We start from the raw sequence: 25,381 nt of genomic DNA on the forward strand, positions 1-25,381 counted from the left end.
TTATACTGTATTTCCAAACACACAAAATGTGAGATTACTGTTTGCATTTACTTAGCAACTGAAACACCCCGAGTGTGTGCAAACCCAACATGTGTGTAAAAAGCTATGTAAGTAACACGGAAATGAACATACACACACAAAATATCCATCCAACCATCCATTATCTACCGCTTATCTGGAGGGGGGTCGCAGCTTCAGCAGGGGAGCTCAAACTTCCCTGAATCCAGCCACCTCATCTGGCTCCTCTAAATATGCTAAACTCTGGGTCCCTCCCATATGACAGAGACGCTCGAAGGGAGAGCCTGGACACCCTGCAGAGGAAACTTTCGCCTGCTGGTCATAGTAATACTATGTGTAAACTACAGCGTCCCACATCCTTGCCACATGTGCAAGTCTTCAAGATATTTTTTTTTTCCAGTGCCCACATTGTGCTCCCAGCTCCACTAAAGGTTGCTTCAGAGTTGTTGTTTTTTCCTCCTGTCTTAGCTCGTGTCTATGTCTTTCTTTAAATTGAAGAAATAAGATTAGAGGTCAGCTTTTTGTTTCTGTCTCCACCTGGTAGGCCTCAATGTGGTTTCATGTTTCTAAAAAGAATTGCATTGCTCTCTAATTGGGACGTGTCTAATGACGATGCAAGTTGTTTTCCAGTCCTATTGTTACACGCCATTAGCTGGCCAGGACTGATATCTCAATGATGGCAGCACAGTGAGCACTGGTTAGCACGTCCGCCTCACAGTTCAGAGGTTGCAGGTTCGATTCTTCCTCTGGCCCTCCCTGTGTGGAGTTTGCATGATCTCCCTGTGCTTGCTTAGGCTTTTTCCGGGTACCGTGTTCCTCCCACGTCGCAAAAATGTGCATGGTAGGCCGATTGAGCACTCCAAATTGCCCGTAGGTGTGAGTGCAAGTGCAGATGGTTGTTCGTTTTTGTGTGCGCTGCGAATTGGCTGGCAACCGGTTCAGGGTGTCCCCCGCCTACTGCTCAATGGCTGCTGGGATAGGCTCCAGCACACCCGGGACCTCCGTGGGGAAAAGCGGTAAGGAAAATGGATGGATGGATATTCCAAATATCTACCAAGGGATTGTGGGACATTTACAGTCATGCTAGTCTGTACATTCACATGCTTGCATTCAAAGCAAGCAAGAAACCAGTACATTGAATTCTGTCATGGTAATTTACATACAGACGGGGTGCCATTAGCCAGAGATAAACTGATGCACTTTAGAATTACTTAGAGTTTCTGTGACATCAACTTGTTCTTCAAATCTCTGGGAATTGGAAGCATCTGCTCTTCACTGCACAAGAGTTACCTTGCCGACTTTTCATCCGTCATATCTGGTTATATTTCACTACAGCAGCTCGTTGACAGGTAAAGCGGCACAAGCACACTTTTTGCATCAGATGAAATCTGCCAGGCTTGACTGATGACGGCAACATTTGAAATGAGAAGCTTTGTTGTTGTTGCTTGCTAGGACAATCTGTTGTCGCGGCTCAACCTTCTTTTATTGTCACGCAGCCAAGCGGGTCGACTTTGTTCCTCCTGAGATTTCACTGACATTTATGAGGAATAATTGAATCAATTTCAATAACTGGTGAAGGCGATATTTATCTTTTGTCTGACTGTGCTTTTCTCAGCTTTAAGTCGTTAATATTCATAAATGCAACAGCAACACAATAAACACGGCAATTGAGCGAATTCTACCCGGAGAATTTTTTTCATTCATGGCTTTACACAATAAGATTTGACAATTTATTTTTATGATTAATGGTAGTGTGAGATTTATAATACAAGTATACAGTGGAAGTGTTGGACTGGAACAAGTTTAATTTATGATTATCATACTGCATACAGGGTGAGTGCCTGTATTTGGCATCAATTTGTGTATATATGCCTTAGGGAGTAAAAATTTACATATTAGCAATTTAAGTACAGTTACACGGTATGAGTAGATCTTCCCATAAAGTGTACTGTTCTTATCAAGTCACAGTGCAGCGAAATCAAACTGTGGCACTTAGTGCTGAAGTCCTGCTTATGTCACACTGCAGCGCAGGGAGCCAATTAAATTTTGCTGAGATAAACACCAGGCTCAATTTAAAACGCTTTAGGATAGTGGCCTTGTCCATTTCAGCGGCAGGTTAGCGCAAGCTGGGCTAAATTTCCATTTAATTTCCTTAAACCAACACTGATGCTGTCAACGGTCTTAATCAGATATGCCTTATAAACTTTGTATAAATTGTATGTGTCTGTGTGCGCATTGTTTTCCGCAGAGTTACTGTGCTGGATAATGGAAGTCTTCGCATATCCAATGTCTCTAAAATGGATGCGGGTCTGTACACGTGCGTAGCCAGAAACCAGTTTGGCGTAGCAAGCAGCGCCGGTAGCCTTTTGGTTAAAGGTAAGAATTTCTGTTTTGCTAGATTAATCATTGCCTGGTGAGTGACTGACAACCAGTCCAGGGTGTCTCCTGCTTCTCGCCTAAAGTTAGATGGGATAGCTCCAGCTTTCCTGACCCTAATGAGGGCAAGTGCAATAGAATTTGGGTGGATGGATTATTAATGTTCCTTCACTTTTAACATAACAGTTGAATGAAAAACAATTAGATCACCCATCTGAACTGAAGCAGAAAAAAAAGAGAAACATCTTTACCGTTTCTTCGTTTTGCTTGCAGACCTGAAAGATCACATTTCATTGCACCAGTTATTAGCCACAAAATGCTATAGCGACGTTGAATAAAAGTCTTAATTCAAAGAGAACACTGTGTATTTCTGTTTTCCTGTCACATATCAGTGACGAGCAGCTAAAATTATAAAGCAATTACAAACGTATAAATACAATAAAATTAAAGCAGCTGGTGTGCAAGATATCCTCGACAAATCATTGTCGTCATGGAGTCATTGTTGTTGCGCTTTAAATCACACTAAAGTCACACACTTCAACCAAGGTGCCCATGTATATGCTATGGCCTTTTAAATTACTTTGTGCAGTCCAATTAGTTTCAAGAAGCTAAAAGCTGATTGCATTTGTTTGCCTTAGTGTTTCGTTTATTTGTCTGGACAATGGCTTTTTTAAAAACCTTCTAAATAACACTCCTCTGCTGTGCAGTAAGATCTTGGGGTCATTTTAAAGAGCCGAGTTGACAACAGTGCTCTATTAGAGTGGCCGTTGGTGATTCCTTTTCACATCTACTTTGAATTGCAAATACATTTGCTAGAAACCCAACCATTCATTCCCACACCCCCGGTTCTTTTCTTTCTATGTACAAGTTGTGGTAACATATAGATAATCTGTGTGTTTATATTTATAAATTAGAATTTTAGGCTCGTAATTTTTCAAATACAGTATCACTTTACATTGTGTGTAAATACTTATGTCTTTTTCAATGATCAGCCTGAACGTCTTTTCATAAATAAGTATTGCTATATTACCTCTTCATTGTACTGGGTAGCATGCCTCTGCTAGAGAGGGAGAGGGAGTTGCTGCTGGAATTGCACTGGTGCACATTTGGTGAATTTTGACATTCACTAGTTAAAACTACAGACAACTTTTTTCTCATCAGACTATGTCTCTGTTGTTTATTTTAGTAAAGGGATCATTGCAACAAATAATGTGAATTATACAAATAAATCTTACTGTCTGCCTCCAGAGCTCAATCCTACTTTATTATATCTAATTGTTGTGTACCTTGCTTTCCAGAGTGTGAATTATTCTTCCATCTGGAATTTATTTCATGCTTTGTATTCCTTCTAAATGGGAAATTAAACTGCAGACATAGCATTTAGGCTCTACTTGATCAGTATGAGCATATTGAGGCATACCCACAAAATTTGCAGCAATTTCTATGCTAATTCTGATGCAAATATTAAAATCTAGGTTGTAAAAGAAGCCGCTTCAGAGCTATAAAAACAGAACTGTACCGAATGAGGATTATCGTGTGCAGGGGAATACTGTATGTTGTGAATGAGGAAGCCAATTTGCGATTTCCCCCGCAGTCATAACAAGAAATGAGCGTGACAGCTCTGCTATCAACGGGCAGAAAGTTTCACTCGTTTTGCATCCAGTGTTGAAACTTTCCCCAGACTCACCTACAATGCACTGCGACGACCAGCCAGTTCTCTTTAGCCGCTACCAGATAAACAACTTGCCTTGTCTTGACAGAGCTAAATACAGACCTTTACTCCTCTGTCTACTAGGATACTTATGACATGCATGTATAATTCACTGCTCACTGGACTCTCAACCTTTGCTCTATTAGCTATTTTGTGTATTAAACGAGAACCCATATGAGACAGAATAAAGATCCCGTAGCTGGAGAAAAGTAAAATGCTAACACAAAACATGTTGACACAGACTTAAATTGCATTGCAGGCCGAGTTTATTTTTCTTTGCCACTGCAGCAGTATAGTGACATTGGAATGTGTCGTAATTTATGCAACCCACAGAAGAGGTACAATATTTGCTCACTGACAGACCAAATACAATTTATTCTGAGTTGAGTGAATATCTGGACCAGGACTAAAAGAAAAAAAGGATGAGTTGTATTTTTTTCCATTTACAGTTAAATGTTTATGGAGCATAAAGAAGAAAAGTCATAGGATAATATACACCCATACTCAAAAAGTCATGCAAAACGTGTGTGATTCATGAATAAAGGGAGAACTTATTGCTTAGGATTTTTTCAACCGGTGCTCCATGTTTCCAGAGCCAACTGTGATCACAAGCCCAGCCGGTCATCTAGATGTGACGGTGGGGGAAAGCATTGTGCTGCCATGCCAGGTTTATCATGACCCCTCGCTGGATCTCAAGTTCACATGGTTCTTCAATGAGCAGCTCATCCACTTTGGCAGCGCTGGAGCTTATTTTGAAAGAGTTGGTGGGGTAAGTCTCAATCCTTTATAGCTCTGAAAGTAACACAGCTACATTCAAATGGAATTGCTCACACATAGGAATGGTGAGGCTTGCGCTATCATATACAACAAATATCTTTAACCACACACTTCTTACTTAACTGTAGTTTAAAGAGACTCATGGGAGAGTTGGTCTTCATTGTATGTAAAAAAAAGCTCCACTAATTCAGTTTACAGGTTAATTTATCCTATACATCAGGGAGCAACCTATTCATTGTTTGCTTATAAGAAACACACAGATAAGTGTTAAGGGCTCTGTGGTTGCCCGTTGAGCTGGTAATATCATCCTCCATCGACAAGAGCAGCAAGTAGTTAAGTCATTATGCAGTGTGCAGCCAAGCATATTAGTTGATCATCTATAACAATGTTTCTCTCCTAAACAAGAGAAGCAATTATGATGTGCTTGATCATTCCCTATTTATTTTTATCTTGCACTCAACATGATCATGGGCAATAGTAGCCTAATAATGTCTCCTGCCCTGCAGTTTATTTAATCCCTTGACCCCACTGCATTCAGATCACTAACATGCTGTGAAAAATACTGCATCGCGAGTGTAGGATAATTAGCAAGCTCCATGACGATCATTGGTCAGTCAAGAGTAAGGATGGAGATATACCATATATATATATATAATAATAAATAGTAACAGTTTAAAAGAACGTTCCTAAAATGTTACATTTACGTTTTTAAAGTAATAAATATTTAAAATATACTACATCATGTATATATATATATATATATATATATATATATATATATATATATATATATATATATATACATGATGTAGTATATTTTAAATATTTATTACTTTAAAAACGTAAATGTAACATTTTAGGAACGTTCTTTTAAACTGTTACTATTTATTACTATTACTGTGGTTCTGATGGTTTTGAAGGTAGAATGCATTTGGCATTGACAGACGTTTTATATATATATATATATATATATATATATATATACATGATGTAGTATATTTTAAATATTTATTACTTTAAAAACGTAAATGTAACATTTTAGGAACGTTCTTTTAAACTGTTACTATTTATTACTATTACTGTGGTTCTGATGGTTTTGAAGGTAGAATGCATTTGGCATTGACAGACGTTTGTGCAGAAAAGTTGAATAAATAGAAGGATAGATATGATGGAAAAAAAATCTTCAAACAAAAATTGTAAATAACTGCAAAGCACGACTGTCTCCCTGAGGTTACGCCATTGAATTCACTACCACGGATCTCACTCATGAAGTGAATACCAAGAAAATCTGCTATTTTATTTAAATAAAGTAACCTGAAATGTTTTGACAGCGCTCGGCCGGGGACATAATGATCCGCAATATTCAGCTCAGGCATGCTGGGAAATACACATGTGCAGTTCAGACCAAGGTGGACAGTGTCTCTATTGCCACTGATATGGTGGTCAGAGGTAAGATAAGATGTATCACATACTCTATGGCAATATATTCAAATTGTGCAGAATTTAGAAGCACACACAGTATTGTAAAAGAAAGAGAAAACTTTTAATTCAGAGAAAATCAGTAATTTTTACATTTAAATTTTTCTTCCTCGTTTCAAGTCAGCTTTTTTCTCTTTTCTTAAACGAGTCGGTTACTGCTGTGTGGAGTTTGCATGTTCTCCCCGTGCCTGCGTGTGTTTCCTCCTGGAACTCCGGTTTTCTCCCACATCCCAAAAACATGCATGGAAGGCTGATTGAGCACTCCAAATTGTCTGTAGGTGTCAGTCCGAGTGCGGATCTTTGTTCGTCTCTGTGTGCCCTGCTAACTATTGGGAGAAGGGGAAAGCTATCTTTAGTATTTTCTGCCATCTAAGGTTAATATTAAAATTTGTAATGGAAAAAAACTCTAGGTTTGTCACATTATTGTTAATACTTAACTTACTCTGCGTTTCTAAATTGCACATAAGTGTCATAAGTGATTCTTGTATTGGAAACCACTGACAGAATAAGGCCTAATTACACAATCACGTTCTGTAATTATCCCTCTGGGACGCTTACACTGTTTTTTATTTTCCTAAGTATAACAATATACGCACAGTAGCAGTTTATTGAAACAATACAATTTACAGCTTTACACACAATTAATACATTTAAAATGTTGGCCCTCAACAGCAATTACAGTTCCTCACATTGCCCCTTTGGAAAATAATTTCACACCCTGGCGTCTAGGTCCTCCAGGGCCCCCTGTGGACTGTCAAGTGACTGAGGTGACAGAGACCACGGCACTCTTGACCTGGGGACCTGGGATGGACAACCACAGCCCCATTCTCAGCTATACCATCCAGGCCAGGTCACTTTTTTCTCTCGGGTGGCAAGCCGTTTCCACTGGTAGGTTGCTTACATCTAAAGGATTTTAAAAAATACATATGAAATGAGTAAATACTTCAGTGACAGCTCCAGTGTGGATTCTTCAGGGTTGTGATGAAGGGTAATTTGGTGTAATGTCTCGTAGTTCCTGAGCTGCTCGGGGGAAAGCAGTTGTCAGCCACTGTCATCGACTTGAATCCCTGGGTGGAGTACGAGTTCAGAGTACTGGCAACCAACAGCATCGGAACAGGAGAGCCCAGCAAAGCCTCTAGAAAGGCCCGCACCAAGGACACACGTATGTACCATAATTAATTTCAAATCAACACCACCAAAAGTAAGCTTATTCAGGAGCTTTGTTGATTGAAAGTGGGTAAAACACACAAAGCCCAGCATTAGATATTATGAAAGAAATCTATTGTGCCTCTTGCTCATGCAAACCTCCCTCCTGCTGATATCAGCCATGGTATTTTGTAGCTTCACTCGTCTTTGTGAAGAGAAAAATAAATGAAATGAAGAATTAAATTGAAACTTAGTGGTTCTAGATTCTAAATGTGGCATGCAGTACATGAACTACATTTCTGTTTGCATTTTCAAAATGCCTGAAATATCTTAATCTGATTGCTCTGATGAAAACATTACTTATTGAGTAAAGCATGTTTTTTCAGTTTTTTTTAATGCATGAGGCATCTAATCTTTTCTGTTCATATGTAAGTTCCCAGGGTGACTCCGGCTAGAGTGAATGGTGGTGGAGGGGGACGTTCAGAACTGGTCATCACTTGGGAGGTATTTTTTTTTTCTCTGAGTTAGTAGTCTACCTTTTATTTTCCAGAAAGACATTCCTGCACATTCTGTATTTTCTTTATTTATTTGACTTTCCCCCCGTCTGTGAACCGCAACATAAAGATTAACGCTCAGGGCCTGTTGGAATAGTCTTTTTTTTTTTTCTCCTTAGTATAAATCCACTTATGCAGCGTGATAAGTACTTGCAATTTCAGCATCATCCTCAGCCGTATCCCTCCATATTCCAATGGTGCATTTCGTTTGGTATTAATAACTTTAAATATCATTTTCTTGAGTCATCCTTATGAGTCATCTTATCCTACTCTAGCCTGTTCCAGAGGAGCTGCAGAGCGGCCCCGGGTTTGGCTATGTGGTGGCTTTCCGCCCACTGGGTGCACAGGGCTGGATGCAGGCTGCTGTCACATCTCCTGACGCCTCCAGATATGTCTTCAAGAATGAGAGCATTCCCCCTTATTCATCTTATCAAATCAAAGTCGGGGTTTACAACAACAACGGAGAAGGGCCTTTTAGTCCTGTGGCAACCATCTACTCAGCGGAGGAAGGTGTGTAGCTACAACAAGTGTAGTGAAACAAACACAACTGCGCAGCATGTAGCATCAGATAAATGGTGCGTAATGTGTGACAGTGAGAATGGCTTCAGAGAACATAAAACAACTGACGCCTTCCCTTCCACCCACGACATGCACCTGATATTGTTTTTAGTTCTTTACTCTTGTTCTGTCTGTTTTTGCTGATTTGCATGCACCGTAGGTCGATATTACCCGTGACTTTGGTGGTGGTTGAGTAACGCTAATGCTGGCACTGCAAAGAGTATTAGTTCACTATACTTACACTATATGAACATTGAATGAAGGTTCATGTATGTAACTATCCTCTGTCACATAACTTTCGCTCCTAGAGGAGCAACTTTGCACTTTATAAAGTACACAGAAACAGTTTTTATTATTTTCAATAGCTACAAAAATATCAGTAGTTATCAATATTGACATAGACAATGTTGATATCGTTTATAATTCACTTAAATTCAGAGACATGTTTCAGCTATATCGCCTAGTCCTATTATTATGTTTAAGAAAGCATTTATTTAATGTTTTTATTGGAGAACAGTTTATTTGACTTTTTCAAAGGTGTGTTGAACTCAGATTAAAAGTTAAGTATTATATTTTAAAATAATATTAAATAAATGCAGCCTTATTTTTCAAGAGTTATAAAAATAAAAAACTTATACATTGATATCGACCATGTACTTTGCAGTCAAATCGGGGAATTTTTAACATCATAGTCACCATTAAATGTGTGCTATTTTACTTTTTTGTATAATAATCACAATAATAAGTAAGTGGTAAAAAAACTGTGCACTAAAGTGTGAAGCACGTATATGTCTAGACAGTCTTGTGTACATTTCAGAGCCCAGCAGAGCACCAGGGAGGCTTAGGGCGAAGAGCATCTCAGCATCTGTGGTGGAGGTCACCTGGAAGCCTCTGGCCTGGAGCAACAATCGCAGACGCATCCTGGGCTATGAGGTCAAAACAGCACATGCCCACACAATAGCAACTGGACACAAAAAAAACTATTCATAGCTTTTTCTTGCTATTTAGCTGATTTTAATTAGACACACACTATTTGTGCATAGCTATATTGATGAAGAAGGTCATTTTATATTCCGGACACACTGTATCTGTACACCCCAATCTAGGGCTGTTCTGTGTGTTATAGACAATAACATATAGGTTTTTTTTTTCTTTCTTTAGTTGCAGTACTGGGGGGTAAAGGCGAAGCAGGAGGCGGCCAGTGTGATTAGGACGGTGGGGAATAAGACATCAGTGCACATCAGAGATCTGGAGGGCAGCAGTACCTATTTGATAGCTCTGCGGGCTTATAACAGCGCTGGAGTGGGTCCACAGAGCAGCATTGTCAATGTCACCACCAAGAAGCCTCGTAAGACCTCCTTTTGTAACATAACTGGCTAAATGTATCCATTGATGTGTGCGTGTGTGCAGGTGACAGTCAACACGAGATAAATATTTCCTTCCCAGAGTAAAATACAGTACTTTATACCAACAACCAGTTGGGAATTTAAAATATTCAGTCTGACACTCAACATTTAACCTTCCAAATGCTCTTCTTAAAGAAAGCAAACCTCCCAAGTCTTATCAGACAATAAAATGGCCATGACGATCAGTTCGATTGCTGGGGGGAAAAAAAGGATACTTAGAGCCTTTATGGATGTAGAGTTATTGACACATTCGCTTCTCCAGTGTTTAGATAGCTACATTATCAGCAAAACATGATCTTGTTCCACAATTTAGACCATCGTTCAATTATACGTTGAATCGTTATGCTTCGTTTGACTCCTTACTACTCCTTGTTTGACTGTATTAGTCTTGCTTCTACCAGGAGCGAAACTCGTCCTTCTATTCTATTTTGTCAGTTTCTTATGTCGCTAATTTAATGGACTGCCTCCTTCATAATGCAAATTATGCTTGAAGAGGATCTGGCAGTCAGTGTTGGGCAACACTGTGCATGTTGTTTCGACAAGATAGAGCACGTCGCAAAATGAATGCATTACAACTGAGCCATTACGTTTTAGTCTGATGCATTTAGCCGCTGTTGGACTGGATGTTTGGATGATATTAAATGCATGTATAGATTGTCAAAAAGAGCAAATAATAATCACAATAGTTTTCACTTTGGTTAACCAAGGTGTCTTGGCACCTCATCCCTCTCACAAGCAAACAAAGCTACTACGTCTGTACCACCTGAGTCACTGTTCAACTGTTAATGAGAAATATCCTTCATGCTGAGTTGGTTCTTGACTTTAATGTTTATTGATTGGCTGCCTTGTTGTTTTTATCTCCTCACGACCGCCTCTTCTCCACCCCTCTCCAACTCTCTCCCTCCCACTCTAGCACCCAGTCAGGCTCCCGTCAAAATCATGTGGAACACTTCCAACTCCAAGGTCATACTGCACTGGGACCAAGTACACGCTCTGGACAATGAGTCTGAAGTTACGGGTTATAAGGTAATGAGTGCAAACCCTTGCACTTAAACAACAGGAGAATAAACTCAATGCTACTTCACTGGCAATTTAATGGAGGCAAAAGCGTAAAAGAATACAATTAGAATACAATACAAAAGACCTCAGTGGAACGCAAGGGCAGGAAAAGAGCTGATTGGCTGATGTAAAAGGGCAGGGCTTACAGCAGCGGGTGAACCCAAAGACAGAAATAAAACACAAACAAGGGAGGGGAAGACTTACCTGTATTCCTATAGTAAAATTAATAGAAGGTGGTAAGAAAGACAGTAAGTTATGTGACTTGTGTACGACAAGTATGTTGCTGGTTTTGTTATTGCAGTTGTACCAGTTTTCAGTGGGTGTAAAATGCAGTGTACAATCAGTGAATATCTCTGACAAAATTACTTAGTTTTTTGACACATCTCCTGTATTGAATTATTTGATTCCCAACCAGCGTGTTGCAGCACATTAGCAGTGTGTCATTAGAGATCATCAGTTGTAGGGTGGGAAAGTATCACTTCATTAGTTTGAAAATTATTTAGTGACTAGAACATATATTATATACACCTGAACCTCTGTTTTATGTGCTTCAATTCCATGCGACTTTCTGTTCTGCAATTCTTACAATGAAAAACACATATCACTTGTGTTCAGGACAGATTAAACAGTGAAAAACATGAGTGACTGATGAGCCCAATTTCTTTTACAAAATGAATAATTTCCAATGTAAATGCACTACAAAGTACAAAAATACAGTATTTTGTGAAAATGAGACACAGATATCCAACAGTTAATCTCCCTACCAAGCAGCCTGACCACCACCTGATCCCAATCTGATCTGGAACCTCATATGAAAGCAATTTAGGTCAGATTTGAAAAAATCTGAATCGAACCATGCAGACTGTCTAAAAAATGATGTGGGTCGCACCTGGGCAAAAATTTTGATCTGGGTCGCATTTGCCTGCAGTGTGAATCTATCTTAGATTGTCATTATTTCCGTGTATATACTTTTTTCCCCCATTATTGTTTAGTAGTGTGATTTGACATTTTTTTAATGTCAATTTTGTGCCTTGACTCAGAAAGTTGGGAAACACTGCATTAGTTGCTGGAGGTGTTCCCCATTAAGTTGTCCTACGACCTTCACCATATCCTTGTCGTCTGTCCCAATGTTTCATCGTGCAGGAAACAAACATCTTTTTTTTCATCTCTTAGGTGATGTACAGCCAGGATAGACACAGCCGTCCCAGCGTGGTGGAGACCAACACCACATCCTTGGAGTTGTCGCTGCCCGTCAACGAGGACTACGTCATCCAGATTAAACCTTTCAGCGAAGGTGGGGAGGGCATCAGCAGTCGGCAGATTACAATCCCCAAAATAGCAGGTTGGAGAGCTGATACATAAAACATGCAAACAGAACATTTCCCGCCACTGTTGCTGTATCACATGGAATCAATCATTCGACTGGAAACATAACAACTGAGTGTGTAGTTACGTACAAATGTTAAGTGCATGTCAGTGAGCTTTGCAATGAGTATTGTTGTTAGGCCTGAGTGACATATCAATATTTCATTTTTTTTGGGGGGGGGGGCGGGCGTGATTCACATTTTTTGTTGTAGAAGTTTTGGCCATATGGGATTCTCTGTCTTCTAAATAGATTTTTTCCTTATGAAAAACAAATAGATTTTATTTTTGGCAATATCGCCCAGCTCTAAATGCTGTGGGCCAAAAATGGATTTGAGACAGAATTGTTTGTTTTTAAATAAAACATGACAGAGGCCTTCAAAGCAGATCAGTTTGGCAAGTTACTGAGAGAAGTGCTCCAGGCTTTTGATTTCACTGCAAGTGTGGATATGGCATTGATCCTAATTGTTTCTTGAACCATATCTCAAAAAAAATTCTAAAGATGCTGAAGATTAAGAAGATGTTGTAAAGCAGTGGAATCTGGTTTATCTGTGTAGAGTTCCACAGGCAGCAGTACAAATATTATTCACCAACGTACATTGATGGACGCCATGTAAATAATGTACTTTAGCTGTAAAATGTTTTTTTTATTTGCTTGTTTTTGCAACTTTATTTGAACGCCAGGTTCTTCTAAGAGTGTGCTTAACACACTAGTGCCACCCAGTGGCCGTCCTTCAAGCAACACATATTCATTTATATGCTTTCTGAAACTTGCCCGATCCACTACAAGAGCTTGATTTAAAAATCAAATAAATCAGAGCAGCTCAGTGGGGCACTGGTTAGCATGTCGCCTCACAGATGTGTGGTCTTCCTGTGTGGAGTTTACGTTTTCTCCCTGTGCATGCATGGGTTTCCTCTGGTTACTCCCACATTCCAAAAACGTGCATGGTAGGTTAATTGTGCACTCCAAATTATCCGTAGAGGAGATTGTGAATGTGATGGCTTGTTTGTCTATGTGTGCCCTGCGATTGGGAGGCAACCAGTTCAGGGTGTACCAAAGACCGCTGGAATAAGCTCCAACTGTACTCGAATGAAGTTGTGTTGTTTTGGTCGGAAGTATGCCAAAGTGTTTTTTTTTTTTTTTTTATGATCATTAATTTTGTAAATTCTCGTTTCCTCTCTTAAATTACCATTGAATTTTTCTAACTCTGAAAATTCACACAATTTTGCTACGGTACCCTAAGCACTGTTTTGAAACATATTAAAAGCTGTTTCCAATATTTTGACCATGTTATTATTATTTATTTTTTTTACACAAAAGGGGGAAACTTTTGAACGTTTGATGTCATCAACAACAAACATAGTCAACTAAACCTCTCTGAAAGTGTTAGTCAAAATTTGATGTGCAGGTTTTCCAGATGTTGAGTAGGCATTTCCATTACATGTTTGTGTGTGTGATTTTTTTTTTTTTCTTCAAGACTCCATCGCCACGGGAGCTGCCTCGGTGTCTTCATCACTTCCTGTGGCCTACCTTGCTGCTGTCATCCTCACAGCCAGGACCGCGCTATGACCAATTCAACATTGCAGCCCAACATCAAGACAATGAGCAGGTGTAAGACGTGAGGCCTGGGAGCCTTGTCTTCACTTTCACCTGCTTCCCACCTGACTGTGTCTTTTGTCCTGTGCAAAAGATAGACTTGCGAAGAATGCGCTCCATCCTTTTTTAAGGAGTTATTTAAAGGAACTGGCCCTTTAAGGAGGCGTTGATGTGACAGGAATTGACCTGCAGCTTTTCTGGATGCTTTTTTTGTTTGTTTGTTCTTTCCTCACTTCTAATATATGGATAGTGTCATGTATTAGAGGTTGTGTACCCATGATGGACTTTTCCTGGATTTTCTTTCTGGCATATGGAGACTAGCAGAACTTTCAGAGGAAAAATCGAAACAAGTGACATTCTATTTCAGAGTGGTTGATTGATAAAATTCATCTTGCCTCCATTTAGACTGTGTTTTGGACCGCAAAAAAAAAAAAAAAAAAAAAAAGAATACTTGCTGATTCCGGGCAAAACAAGGTACCCGATTGCCCTTTGACAAACTCCAATTTGAGACGTCTATGACTTTGCCTGCGTCTTGCTGATGCTTTTTTTTATTTTCAGGCTGCATCCCATCAGGCATAAAACAGACTGGAACCAAAGTTGTGATTCATAGATTTGACAAGGCCAAACCTGCTGATGGTGCAAGCTCTGGTGAATCGATGTCTTACCTTCCTACTCCATATTCCCTTCTCACCAAGTGCATAATGATGGCACGCTGAGAGTTGTACATTCAATGTATGGAATCCTCAGGTCCCAATTGAGCCTTAAGTCTTCTAATTAGGATCCATGTTGTTGTTGTTGTTGTTGGTATTCAACAGTTGCATTCATTTATGTTCCTAATTTGTTTCTCCATGTTGTATTGTGTGTTCTATGTACTTTGGGGCAATGTGGGCTCATACAACACCGTCTTTCATCATGAGAGACAGACCCTTCTGGCTTACTGAGTATGGGTTATTTGTCATTGGCTGTTATCAGATTGAGGTTGGCAAATTTGCTGGATGTTCAGATGGTTAAACAAGCTTTTAATAAACATGATGCCATTTTCCTCCTCAGTCTCTTTCTCTTGACTGATGCATTCCTGGTCTGTATGCAGCCAAAACTTTCTTAAAGCTGCGTTTAAGACCTTCAATTCTTTTCGCTGTTCATGAATGTCACATTTTTAGGGAAAACGTTACCAAAATGCGATTAGAACAAAACTAGTTGAGGAGTTCTGCAGTGTTACAGTTTGATGTCCATGCCTTTAATGTGCAATCATTTTAGAGTGTTATCTTAAAAATTATACTAAAAATAAAACTTTTCCAAATGTCACAAAAAATTGTTTTGTAGTGATACTGTGCATTTCTTTTGACACAATATTCAACTGGCCAAAGTATTTATAATTCTATAAAAAGCCACACTTGTACTGTACTGTATCATGAATTCATTTTACCACTCTTGTAATTGATTTTCTTTTACAATGTATTTACATTTCTGGAATATACTTATTTTTATTTGAAGGAAAAGTTTATATTCACACATTTCTTATATGTTGCAACATTTGATCAAAATAATCATTTTAAGTGTTTCATATTAGGTTAAGATATTAACAAGTTGAATATGCAATATGACAGTAGAAAATTGGGTATTTTGTTCATTTCTGAATATAATATGACCATATTTTTTATATTTGGCCTCAAGTGATGCATTTGATCACAAATGTAATCTGCGCTCTAATGACACACACTGAGCAAGGGAAAGCCAAGTACTAGTCTTGTTTATTTGTTTGAGAGAAATGCAGGGACAATGTACAGCAAGGACACGGCACAACTTGACGGAGAAGCACTGCAGAAGAAATGAAGCTGCAGAGGAAGGAGTGCAGAGGGTCTCAAAGTCAAAAGCCCACAGCATCTGCAGTTGGTCTCGAGTAGGACAAGCACGTTTCTGTCACGTGCACAGGAAGATCCGATATGATTAAAGGTAAGATGACAAGTTCACGTGCACTGTGTTGATGCAAGGCTGTCTTTGTTTGCCGCTGCCCTCTAGTGTCCTTCAGGACCTTGGCAACTACTTCACATCTTCACTGACCTCGACCGAATACAGTAACTACAAGGTACATGACTGTTTTATTTTTGGTCCATCTTCCATTCCAGTCACACGACACACAACGGAGCTACACCACACAAATGTAAATGTTGAATAATCCCCTTACTCCTTGAGCAAAAAAAAAAAAAAAAAAAGAAATCTTACAACAATTCTTATCAGTCACATGATCCAACCCTTTGCAGAAGTTCTACATCTAAGGACACTAGTCTTGAGTCCTTGTCAACAGGCTGGCACTTCAGTAATTACATTTCTAGTTGATACAAAAAAAAAATCTTCACAAACCACAGTCTATTTAATTGACAAGTGGCACATTGCACGTCTGTACCGTCAAAATAAATTGCAATCCGAGTGCTGCACTTTGCTAGATAAATAACAGCATTCTTGATGAAATGAATGAAGCGTAAATAAAACGTAGAACAGCAACAGAGTGTGCTCCTGTTTTGTTTTTCATTATGGAGGGGAGAAAAAATGTCTATTTTTATGAAGCCTATTAATTGTAAAAACATACAGGTCAGTGTCAGTTGTGGGAAAAGGGATCCAGTTTATTATCTGTTATCACTGGGTTTTAGGAGTACGTAGCCTGGGTAAATCTGCACCTTCTTTCGGTGAGCACTTTTCATTTCCTGTCAGGAAGTTAAATTTCCTCTTTTATACATCTGGTCTGGATTGTGATTGACTTGATCTTTGTTGTTTCTCTCATTACAATCTGCAATCATAACCATTCACATTGGCTTAAATGCATTACTCAATTAAAGCCCAATAATGCAAAGACATTGCCATGCAAATATGATCTCAAATATCGCTACAGAAGCCCAGTGATGATCTTAATCTAATCACTACACAAATATGCAGTTGAGCTCCTTAGGCTGGGAAAGAAGGGAAGGAACTGGGCCCCTTTTAAACATGCCGAACTATTATGGGAATAGAAGATGCATTAGCAACTCCTGATTTGTAGATTCAAAGACAGAAATTGTTTGAAATATACAATTCACAACGTTGTAGCAAGTCATATTCATCAACACCACTTACACAGTAGAATTATAAATTCAAATTAGACGATGGGCCTTGAAGACACCTCAAGAGGGCGCTATTGTTCTTCTCTATTTGACTCCTTTATCAGTGCAACGCAGATATAACTATGTCCATTTCAGTAGTCATGACAGTTATTCAGTGCATTACCAATTAGGAAGCATTCACAGCAGAAGTTTGGGAACTAAGAGTTCTACTACTACATATTCACCTCTCATCCCTTTTTGCACCACAATATCACAAAAATGAACAAAATCTCTTTGAAGTATAAAAAGTAACAATTGTCAAATTCTTATAGGGCAAGTTATCCACCAAACTTGTCTTCCTTAAATTTTCTTTACAGCATCAACCCAAAGCATTTTGTGTCACAAAAATGAAGCTGTGTCAATAGAAATCAGAATAGCAGAAATTAGATTCAAAATGTTTTGACTAGGTGGTATGGGACATATGGAGACTGCCACTTGGGATGATAGGTCACAGCTTCTCATCTCTGGAAATCACGACTGTAGGAAACAGAAGAGAGGTGTACATGTAGTTTTAAAGCAACGTGTATTCCCGTGACTTCAAAATAACTAAACTGGTTGGGACTTAAGAGAATAGCATATCTGTTATTGCAATGGTCTGTCAGAAAAGCTCGAGTTGTATTAATACTAGCTTGTGATTTTACAAATAGCAGTACCAAAACTTATGATTGCACAAACTAGAGTTTTCTGAGTGACATTTGTTTTATTTATTTATTTATTTATTTATTTATTTATTTATTTATTTATTTATTTATTTATTTATTTATTTATTTATTTTTATTTTTTGGGTTGTGTAAGCTAAATATTTAGGCACTCGTAAGCTGCAAAATAGCAAAATCCACCTTGTTCATTGCATGCTTAATTTTGTAAATAGTAAGGAACATTTAGTATCACATATGACCTCACTTAGGGAGAAATCAACAGACACTTCCTACACTAGTAATCATCAGTTTCTACTGATTTTTTGCATGCACATTTTAAGAAGTCAACATGGCCTCTTGCACCTCTGCTCCATGCCGTTCCTCAGCGGATGATTCTGTTTCCCTGACAACTACCGCCATGGTCACCTGCATGTCCGGATGCTGCTGCTTGGCCTCCTGGATTGCAATGGCCAGAGCCTGCCAGATCAGATCAGATGATAGTATGTATGAAAAATTAATTTACTGAGTTCAATATTATGGCATTGAAGGGCTGCAGTGCCATAACCTTGTTTGCATTGAAATGTGCACTTCACCTGTTCCTGGTCCACATCATCATCTCCTGTGATGATGATCCTCTTTTCAATCCTGGTCTCTGAGTAGCCTCCTTTCACCGTCTGTGAGTTAAACACCACACTAAACAGACTATTCCACATTAAATGATGATCTTTGTAAATGTTTATTCTCAACCTTGGTAACCTGTGTGGTCGCTGATGTAACATTTTCTGTGACAAGGATGGGAGACCCCGTTGACTCTCTCCCAAGACCGCTCATATGCACCTGTAGGGGGGAAAGCAGTTCACACACCTGCCACTCTTCCCAAAGCCCAACCCAAGTTTGAAACATTAACCCTAGTTTTAAATCCGTCTATAAAACCCAAACCCATGTTTAAAACCCTACTTGGAAAACCCTAACCTGAGTTTGAAGAGCTGACTTTAGTTTGAAACCGCACTACAACACTAGCCCTAACCTTAACACCTAAACGCTTACGCTTAACCCTAGTTTGAAACTTTAACTTTAGACTAAAAGCCTATTTCCAAAGCCTAACCCTAGTTTGAAACCTTAACCCTAGTTTTAAACCCATCTACAAAACCAAACCCGAGTTTAAAACCTCACTACGAAACTCTAACCCTAGTTTGAAAAGCTGACATTAGGTTGAAACCGCACTACGACACTTAACCAATAGCCCTAACCTTAACACCTAAACACTAACCCTTAACCCTAACCCTAGTTTGAAACTCTAACTTTAGACTGAAACCCTATTTCTTAGGCCTGACCCTAGTTTGAAACTCTAACTTTAGACTGAAACCCTATTTCTTAGGCCTAACCCTAGTTTGAAACCTAAACCCAACAAAACCCAAACCCAAGTTTGAAACCCTACTTTAAAACCCTAACCCTAATTTTCTCCTTCGAAATCATAACCCTAATTTCAAACCCTACTTTGAAACCTTAACCCTCGTTTTAAACCCTACTTAAAGACCCAAACTCTACTTTGAAACCCTAACCCTTGCCAATGGTTTCAAAGATTTCCATGTACATTTGAAGTATATTTCAATTCAGCTATTACTGAGGCCCCAAAAATCAATTTTATCACCCCCAAAATTGAAGAAAATTTTAACAATCTTTATAAAAATGATCAATTAACATTACCGAGTTCCTTACTCTTGTAACAGATTTTTCTGAATTGTGCAAGTGTATCTGTTGGCGGGTATAACACTCACAGGAGAAATGCTCTGTCTTGTGGAGTAAGAGACCTCGCTCAGGCCAGTCATACCGTGATCCTGCAACAAGTTACAGGTCAAGACCCAAACTACAAAACCAGTTCCTCTCTTGAGTCAAGATGCAGTACAAAGTCACGATTGCATCATGACAATGAACACAGAAGAACACCTTACTTAAATTTTGATACATTGACAATGCTTTCTGCAAAAAAATAAACCGTGTAAAAACAAGGTGCCCAAGCAAACCATTACTACCATATTACGCAGTCCTAACCAACCTGATCTGTGAACTCCACGATGGTTGTTGTGACCTCAGACCCATTGGGCTGGGTTTCTGTCCTCACGTCTGTCTTCCTAACAGCGCCGATGACATCACTGGGTTCCCGACTCAGAGGCGTAGCGCTGGTGACACGACTGGCTTCTCTGTGTGACTGCTCCCTGTCCACTGAACATGACACCGGTACCGACCTCTTGGGCTTTTTAGGCACTACAGGCTTGGGAGGAGACCATAAAGCAAAGTGTTGTTTCTCAAGAGAAAACCAGTAAACAAAATCACTTATTGTTTATGCCTCAATTTATGCAAATATCACCTTAATATAGCAATTTATCTTTTTTTTTTATACTACGTGCCCTCAGTAGAGATGATTGAATTTTTTTTTTTTTTTACAACTTGTCCACAAAATGTGTCCACAACCTACTTTTGAGTTCCGATCCACCGATACAGAATCAGACAGGCTGAACAAATCTGAAAAGCTCACCTGCACATCAGGCCGTTTGGGTTCCGTTCGAACTTCTTCAGCTTGGACATGCTTAGCCGGAGGACTGCTGCTCGCTCCTCTGGACACAGGAGGCGCAGACACCAAAGGAGGCGACGACCCTGAGGGGCCTTGCTGCTGAAGGAAGTCCATCCCGAAGCGCAGGCCCCCGTCAGGCGACAAGTCCCGCTCGCCCAGCTCGGTCATGCCACGGGAAAACTCTTCCATGCCTGTGTGCAGGTCTGTGAGAACGGTGAAGTCGACCTCGGCCTCCAAGCTGGAAGTGGAGCTGACTGTGATGCTGGAACATTTGCGCTCGATGCCGAGGTGGGTTTCCTTCAAGTACAAGATCTCGTGGTCTTGATCGTCCTCGGACACTGACCCCAGACGTCTCTCCCAAGGCTCCCGCTACAGATAGAGTCCACGTTAGCTCTGTGATGCAGTTGAGAAAAACTAACTAGCCTAACTTCTGAGTATGAAGTATACCTGCGCTAAGGGGAAGACTGTGGAGAATTTTGAAGCACATATTCCAAACACACATCAATTGTAACATTACTTCATATAAAACTTTATATTTGTAGAATTACTTGACATTAATTACTGTAATCGTTTTATTCTCCTTTTGCTTTGGACGTGTGACTTTTTGGGACAATTTGTCTGAATAGATGATGAATAATGTGAGACATATTACTAAGCTCCAGCAAGAGCATGTCGTTAGCAGATTCACATTCCTAGAAAACAATCAAGTAGTGTCAAAGTATTTCAGTGTCTAAGATCACCAGGTAATTAGTCACGTCGATGACTGAACATAATGCTTGATCATTGTCCACACTCATATCTCCCTACACCCATCCCTGTTTATGACATTCCTATCTAATGGACCCATGTACATAAGCAAAAGTGGCCGAATGAGAGGTAAAGTACCCCAGCGTCCCAAATTGCAGCGCTTGGGACGAAAAGGAGTAGAGTAAAAAATGCTGGGACTCCTAGTGTTAACCAAGGTTTAACCAGTTTTATTATGGAAGCTTTCTATTTTTATTTCGTTACAGTTAGCTTGAGTATTGATATTTTGGATTTTTTTCAGTCAAAACAATCATCCAGTATGATGCTTATTCAGAACTCACCGAGGAATCGTTGAGAGGTTCCTCATGAATGGCAGGTGTCGGAGGGGTCTCCTACAGAAGAACAAGCAGAAGTTATTATACAGTCAATAATGGATCAAATCCAAAATTCATTCATGACAGTCTGCCTAATAATACCGAAATAACAGGATTCAGTTAGAAAAATGAACACATTGGTTGTTACATTTAAAAAAGTTTGCAATGTTCTCTGCTGATTGTTTGTGTAATGCGTGATAAGTTGTCCATTGGGATTTCTTACTCAGGCTGGGAAGAAACACAAGAAATTTCCTCACTGAAGCTATAGCCAGAAGCATGCTATTTTTCATTTCAAAAGAACTGCAATGCCATGCACTGAACCGTTCCACTTTTTAAACAAAAGTAATAAATAACCATTTTCAAGGAAAAGGTACACTACATTGGAAATGGGATGTATGAATGCCTAAAACCAGAGAGGTTTGGCAGCTCTGCAGCCTCTGACCGTGTCTAATCGACGTCTTTTAGACTGTCGAGTGTTGCTACAGAAGTGCCAATGCAGGTCATTTAGTTTCACAGCCTTTCTCGGCCATTTACAAATAGATTTCGGCGGAGGAATGGTTGGAAAAGGCCTTGCGCTTCTTGCAACAGCAGCCACCTTTGTCATGTGAGGATGTTGGAAGGATAAAGGGGACCTTGGTATAAAGGTCTGTGACGTTCTGAAATGACCAAGCAGATGTCAAGCTTTGCAGAGGGGGGAAAAGGAAAGCAAAAAGCTCGCTGGAGCGTGGAGAAGAATTAAGTCGATCAATGACTTTTGCTTTCTCTGTCACATGAGTTGTAAAGGATGAGCGCGTGATTTTGCTGTACTTTGGAGATGGCAAACACAAGTTCTGCATGTCATTGCGTCAAGCTCATGCAATGTTTTACTTCCCCATGATGGACAGACAGTTTTAGGTGGTTTACCGCTTGCTTCCTCTTGGTGGCGTCTTGGTTGGTTCTGTAGTGGATGTGGCTGCAGTCAGTGTTGCTGTGGCGGTCTCTGGACCACTGTTTTTTCAGAGGGAGTGTTCGTGGGGGAACAGTTGGTAACCTGGACAGCAGCCTCTCTGCGTTATTCTGAGCATCTTCCGGTTTTTCGCCACTTTTTGGCAGCGGACTTGCTGCATCCCTAAATTCTCTCAAGTCTTGTTGATGATGCAATGTTCCAGCACCACTGTGGTGGTTTCTAGCTGCTGTGTCACTGACTCTATCTGTGGCCAGTCTAACATTATCCTCCATACTTCTTTTTTCCGCGGATTCGCCTTCTGATTGTGTCATTGCCGTATCCCCGACAGTAACCCACGTAGACTGGTTAAGAGGATTCACACAAACTATGGTGTTTTTATTCAAAGATCTTTTGGATCTCTGCGGCTTGAGAGGAACGACTTTGGTCACTTCATGCTGTTCACAATGGAAACTGTTACAGAAATCTTTCAGCAAACCTTCAGAACTCAGGCCTTCGATTTTCTGTGTGTCATTTGACATCTCGGCCCCTTTTCCCTTTGAGTCCGAATCCAGAGTCTCCGAGGAGAAAGCAAAGTTCTTTGATGGCACTTGAGGTATGTTATGCTCATGTTGGCAAAGCTTAACATCTTTGCTCGGTGTTCCGTTTCTTTGTTTTGTATTTGGTAAACTGAATCCATTTTCATGAATGTAACCCTTTGATAGAAAATCACGACCATTGTTAGCAGCCAAAGGAGCATCCTGGGGGCTTCTAATTGTCTGTCTCATTGCTCTTAAGTCAGTTTGAAGAGATTTGCCACTTTGAGAGTTCCACATTCCCCCGTTTTCCTCAGCCCAAGGTGTGACCGTCAGCGTGTCTCTAGCCACATTAGAGTCACAATCCAGCGCTCGTCCAAAAGCATCCTGCTTGTCAATCAAATTGACTTCACCAGTCGCCTATGTTGACATAGAGTAAAGAGTTAGCCTAGCGTCACACCCCAATGTTTACCCTACGAAACACTAAAAGGGATTTTTCAAGACATGTCAAGGGGAAATGCAAATCACGTCATTCCTCCGTTATTCATCAAGATGTGTTTTTCTCACTTGATGGTTCGTTCAGCCTCAGTAAGTAACATTTGGAATGTCTGCATAAGACATTAGAGGACATTTGGCCAAGCCAAACAGATCAGACAAAGGGAAAATCTTGATGTCATTACTCAGTAATCAAATCACATTCTTACTGGTTTCCGCTCTGGGGTTCCTCCGGGAGGAGTAGCAGAGCAAGCTCGTTTCTCTCGCTGGTTCATCTTGCTATTGGGCTGCCTCAAGGCCCTCTTCAGCTCATTGATGCTGGCCTGGTGTTTCTGTAGAACATCTTCTGGCTTGTCCAAGAACTGCTACTTACACAGTAGAAGTCAAGGCTGAGTTACAAAACACCAAAGAGATACTTTCCAGATCTTTTAAAAAGGCCCAAATTAAACAGGGTGTTTTTGTACTCTCTAAGGCTTACACATTTCCTCTGCTAGATTACGTATTATTTGACTTTGTTTACACCCTCTCGTCATCACATTAACAAACTTCCAGTTTACATGTTGAACAAAATGTTTGGTCCTCTTGGACACTAAAAACGTTTCTTGCCAGTAATGTCATACCACCAGGAAGGCTCTTTTACAATATACCTTATTTCTAAATTTCTAATTAACATGCATTTGTGGGATGAGCAGCACAGCTGGGTATGTGCATTCTCCCCATGTAAAATGGCTCACATCATCACAGCCTATGCCAACCACCTTCTTTTATTGTTGCTGTTGACTTGTTTGATGTGCTTTGTTGAATCACATTTTAATCTGTAGCATATGGTAAATTTATACCGAGACATATTGGCATTCTTTCAAAGAACATTCTGGGTTATGTGGAAGAATCATACATCGCTAAAACAGCCTAGTAATGTGCATGATCCTCAAGCTAGTCACAAATTTGTCACACTGCTCTTTACTTCCTCAACCAGGAGTCATAACAAGTCAGCCATTGTGGTTGTGTTGGTCATTTTAGAATACATTCCACACCCAAGCCAATCCCACGTGTTCACTTGGTTTGAGGTGTGGACTGTTGGCAAGCCCCTACAATTTTCCCACTCCCAAATGTGTAACTGTATGGGTGAATGATCTTGGATGATTGACGTCAGTTCCAGATGATGGCGTTATACAGTAGAATGACTTTCAATGACTTATTTTTGCTTTGGGGAAGACACCACTCTACACCTTCTCACTACATTCAGACATACAGGTTCCAGCTCCTTGGTGCTCAAAACAAGTCAACAGCCTCAGTAAAATAAGTAGTTTGACACATTGTAAAGTGGAATGTGTTTGCAAATATGGCACACTGAAGTCAAAAGAAACATTTTTCATGTTGTGTTCTTGCACGACAATAATTGACGAACATCAAAGTAGACAAGATAAGCAAATACCTCCTGCTTGGGCCGAGCCGAGGCCAGATCCTTGTCCAAGTGGGGAGCAAGCCAAATGCGATGAGGCGATTTAAGCAAAGCAGATGATGGTGTGATTTTATTTCATTAGTTTGGTTGATTTTCATGCAAAGATGTAAAAGCAAAGGGGTTTAAAAGAAAACCAGCGGGCAAACATTCACACGATCATCAAACAATCCCTTTCAACATTGGCTTATTGATTATATATATATATATATATATATATATATATATATATATATATATATACAAATTCCCAGACTAAATATAAGTAACAAGGACTACTTTCCCTAAAGACTGTGTGGTAAATGATTGTGTAAACATCGTGAGTGTGTGAATACATAAGTATATATTGTGTGGCAGGTTCCAATTAAAAAACATGTTGATGCTCAAAAATGATCATCTTTAACACTTGGCTGTTGCAGACTGAAACGTCAAGAGATTAGTCATTTGAGAAAAGAAGCACTGGA

General features: G+C 39.8%; 2 protein-coding genes across 12 annotated transcripts in view; one reads left to right on the top strand and one right to left on the bottom strand.

Moving 5' to 3' along the window:
* The window catches only part of cntn3a.1 (contactin 3a, tandem duplicate 1), an 85,368-nt gene extending 70,280 nt beyond the window's left edge, over positions 1-15,088 (top strand). For 4 of the 6 annotated variants that reach the window (XM_088367698.1, XM_088367695.1, XM_088367689.1 and 1 more), the window contains 12 exons: positions 2,267-2,394; positions 4,699-4,874; positions 6,214-6,331; positions 7,091-7,249; positions 7,374-7,523; positions 7,941-8,011; positions 8,337-8,571; positions 9,437-9,552; positions 9,781-9,967; positions 10,939-11,051; positions 12,258-12,426; positions 13,925-15,088. In XM_088367698.1, coding sequence (XP_088223824.1) covers positions 2,267-2,394; positions 4,699-4,874; positions 6,214-6,331; positions 7,091-7,249; positions 7,374-7,523; positions 7,941-8,011; positions 8,337-8,571; positions 9,437-9,552; positions 9,781-9,967; positions 10,939-11,051; positions 12,258-12,426; positions 13,925-14,016 — 1,714 coding nt within the window. In that variant the 3' untranslated portion in view covers positions 14,017-15,088. The remainder of the gene's footprint in view (positions 1-2,266; positions 2,395-4,698; positions 4,875-6,213; positions 6,332-7,090; positions 7,250-7,373; positions 7,524-7,940; positions 8,012-8,336; positions 8,572-9,436; positions 9,553-9,780; positions 9,968-10,938; positions 11,052-12,257; positions 12,427-13,924) is intronic. The other 2 variants (XR_015855567.1, XM_088367712.1) reach the window with 2 other exon arrangements.
* A 689-nt stretch (positions 15,089-15,777) lies between these two features.
* LOC148402712 (band 4.1-like protein 1) overlaps positions 15,778-25,381 on the bottom strand; it is a 31,790-nt gene continuing 22,186 nt past the window's right edge. For 2 of the 6 annotated variants that reach the window (XM_088368756.1, XM_088368754.1), the window contains 11 exons: positions 24,894-24,923; positions 23,668-23,823; positions 22,409-23,383; positions 21,473-21,523; positions 20,352-20,756; positions 19,872-20,087; positions 19,594-19,653; positions 18,563-18,652; positions 18,409-18,489; positions 18,179-18,292; positions 15,778-17,654 (listed from right to left, as the gene is read on the bottom strand). In XM_088368756.1, the coding sequence (XP_088224882.1) occupies positions 17,649-17,654; positions 18,179-18,292; positions 18,409-18,489; positions 18,563-18,652; positions 19,594-19,653; positions 19,872-20,087; positions 20,352-20,756; positions 21,473-21,523; positions 22,409-23,383; positions 23,668-23,823; positions 24,894-24,923 (2,184 nt within the window). In that variant the 3' untranslated portion in view covers positions 15,778-17,648. The remainder of the gene's footprint in view (positions 17,655-18,178; positions 18,293-18,408; positions 18,490-18,562; positions 18,653-19,593; positions 19,654-19,871; positions 20,088-20,351; positions 20,757-21,472; positions 21,524-22,408; positions 23,384-23,667; positions 23,824-24,893; positions 24,924-25,381) is intronic. The other 4 variants (XM_088368757.1, XM_088368755.1, XM_088368758.1 and 1 more) reach the window with 3 other exon arrangements.

Source organism: Syngnathus floridae, chromosome 2 (assembly GCF_059516105.1).
Source record: "Syngnathus floridae isolate MCC-2025c chromosome 2, RoL_Sflo_1.0, whole genome shotgun sequence".
Classification (NCBI taxonomy): domain Eukaryota; kingdom Metazoa; phylum Chordata; class Actinopteri; order Syngnathiformes; family Syngnathidae; genus Syngnathus; species Syngnathus floridae.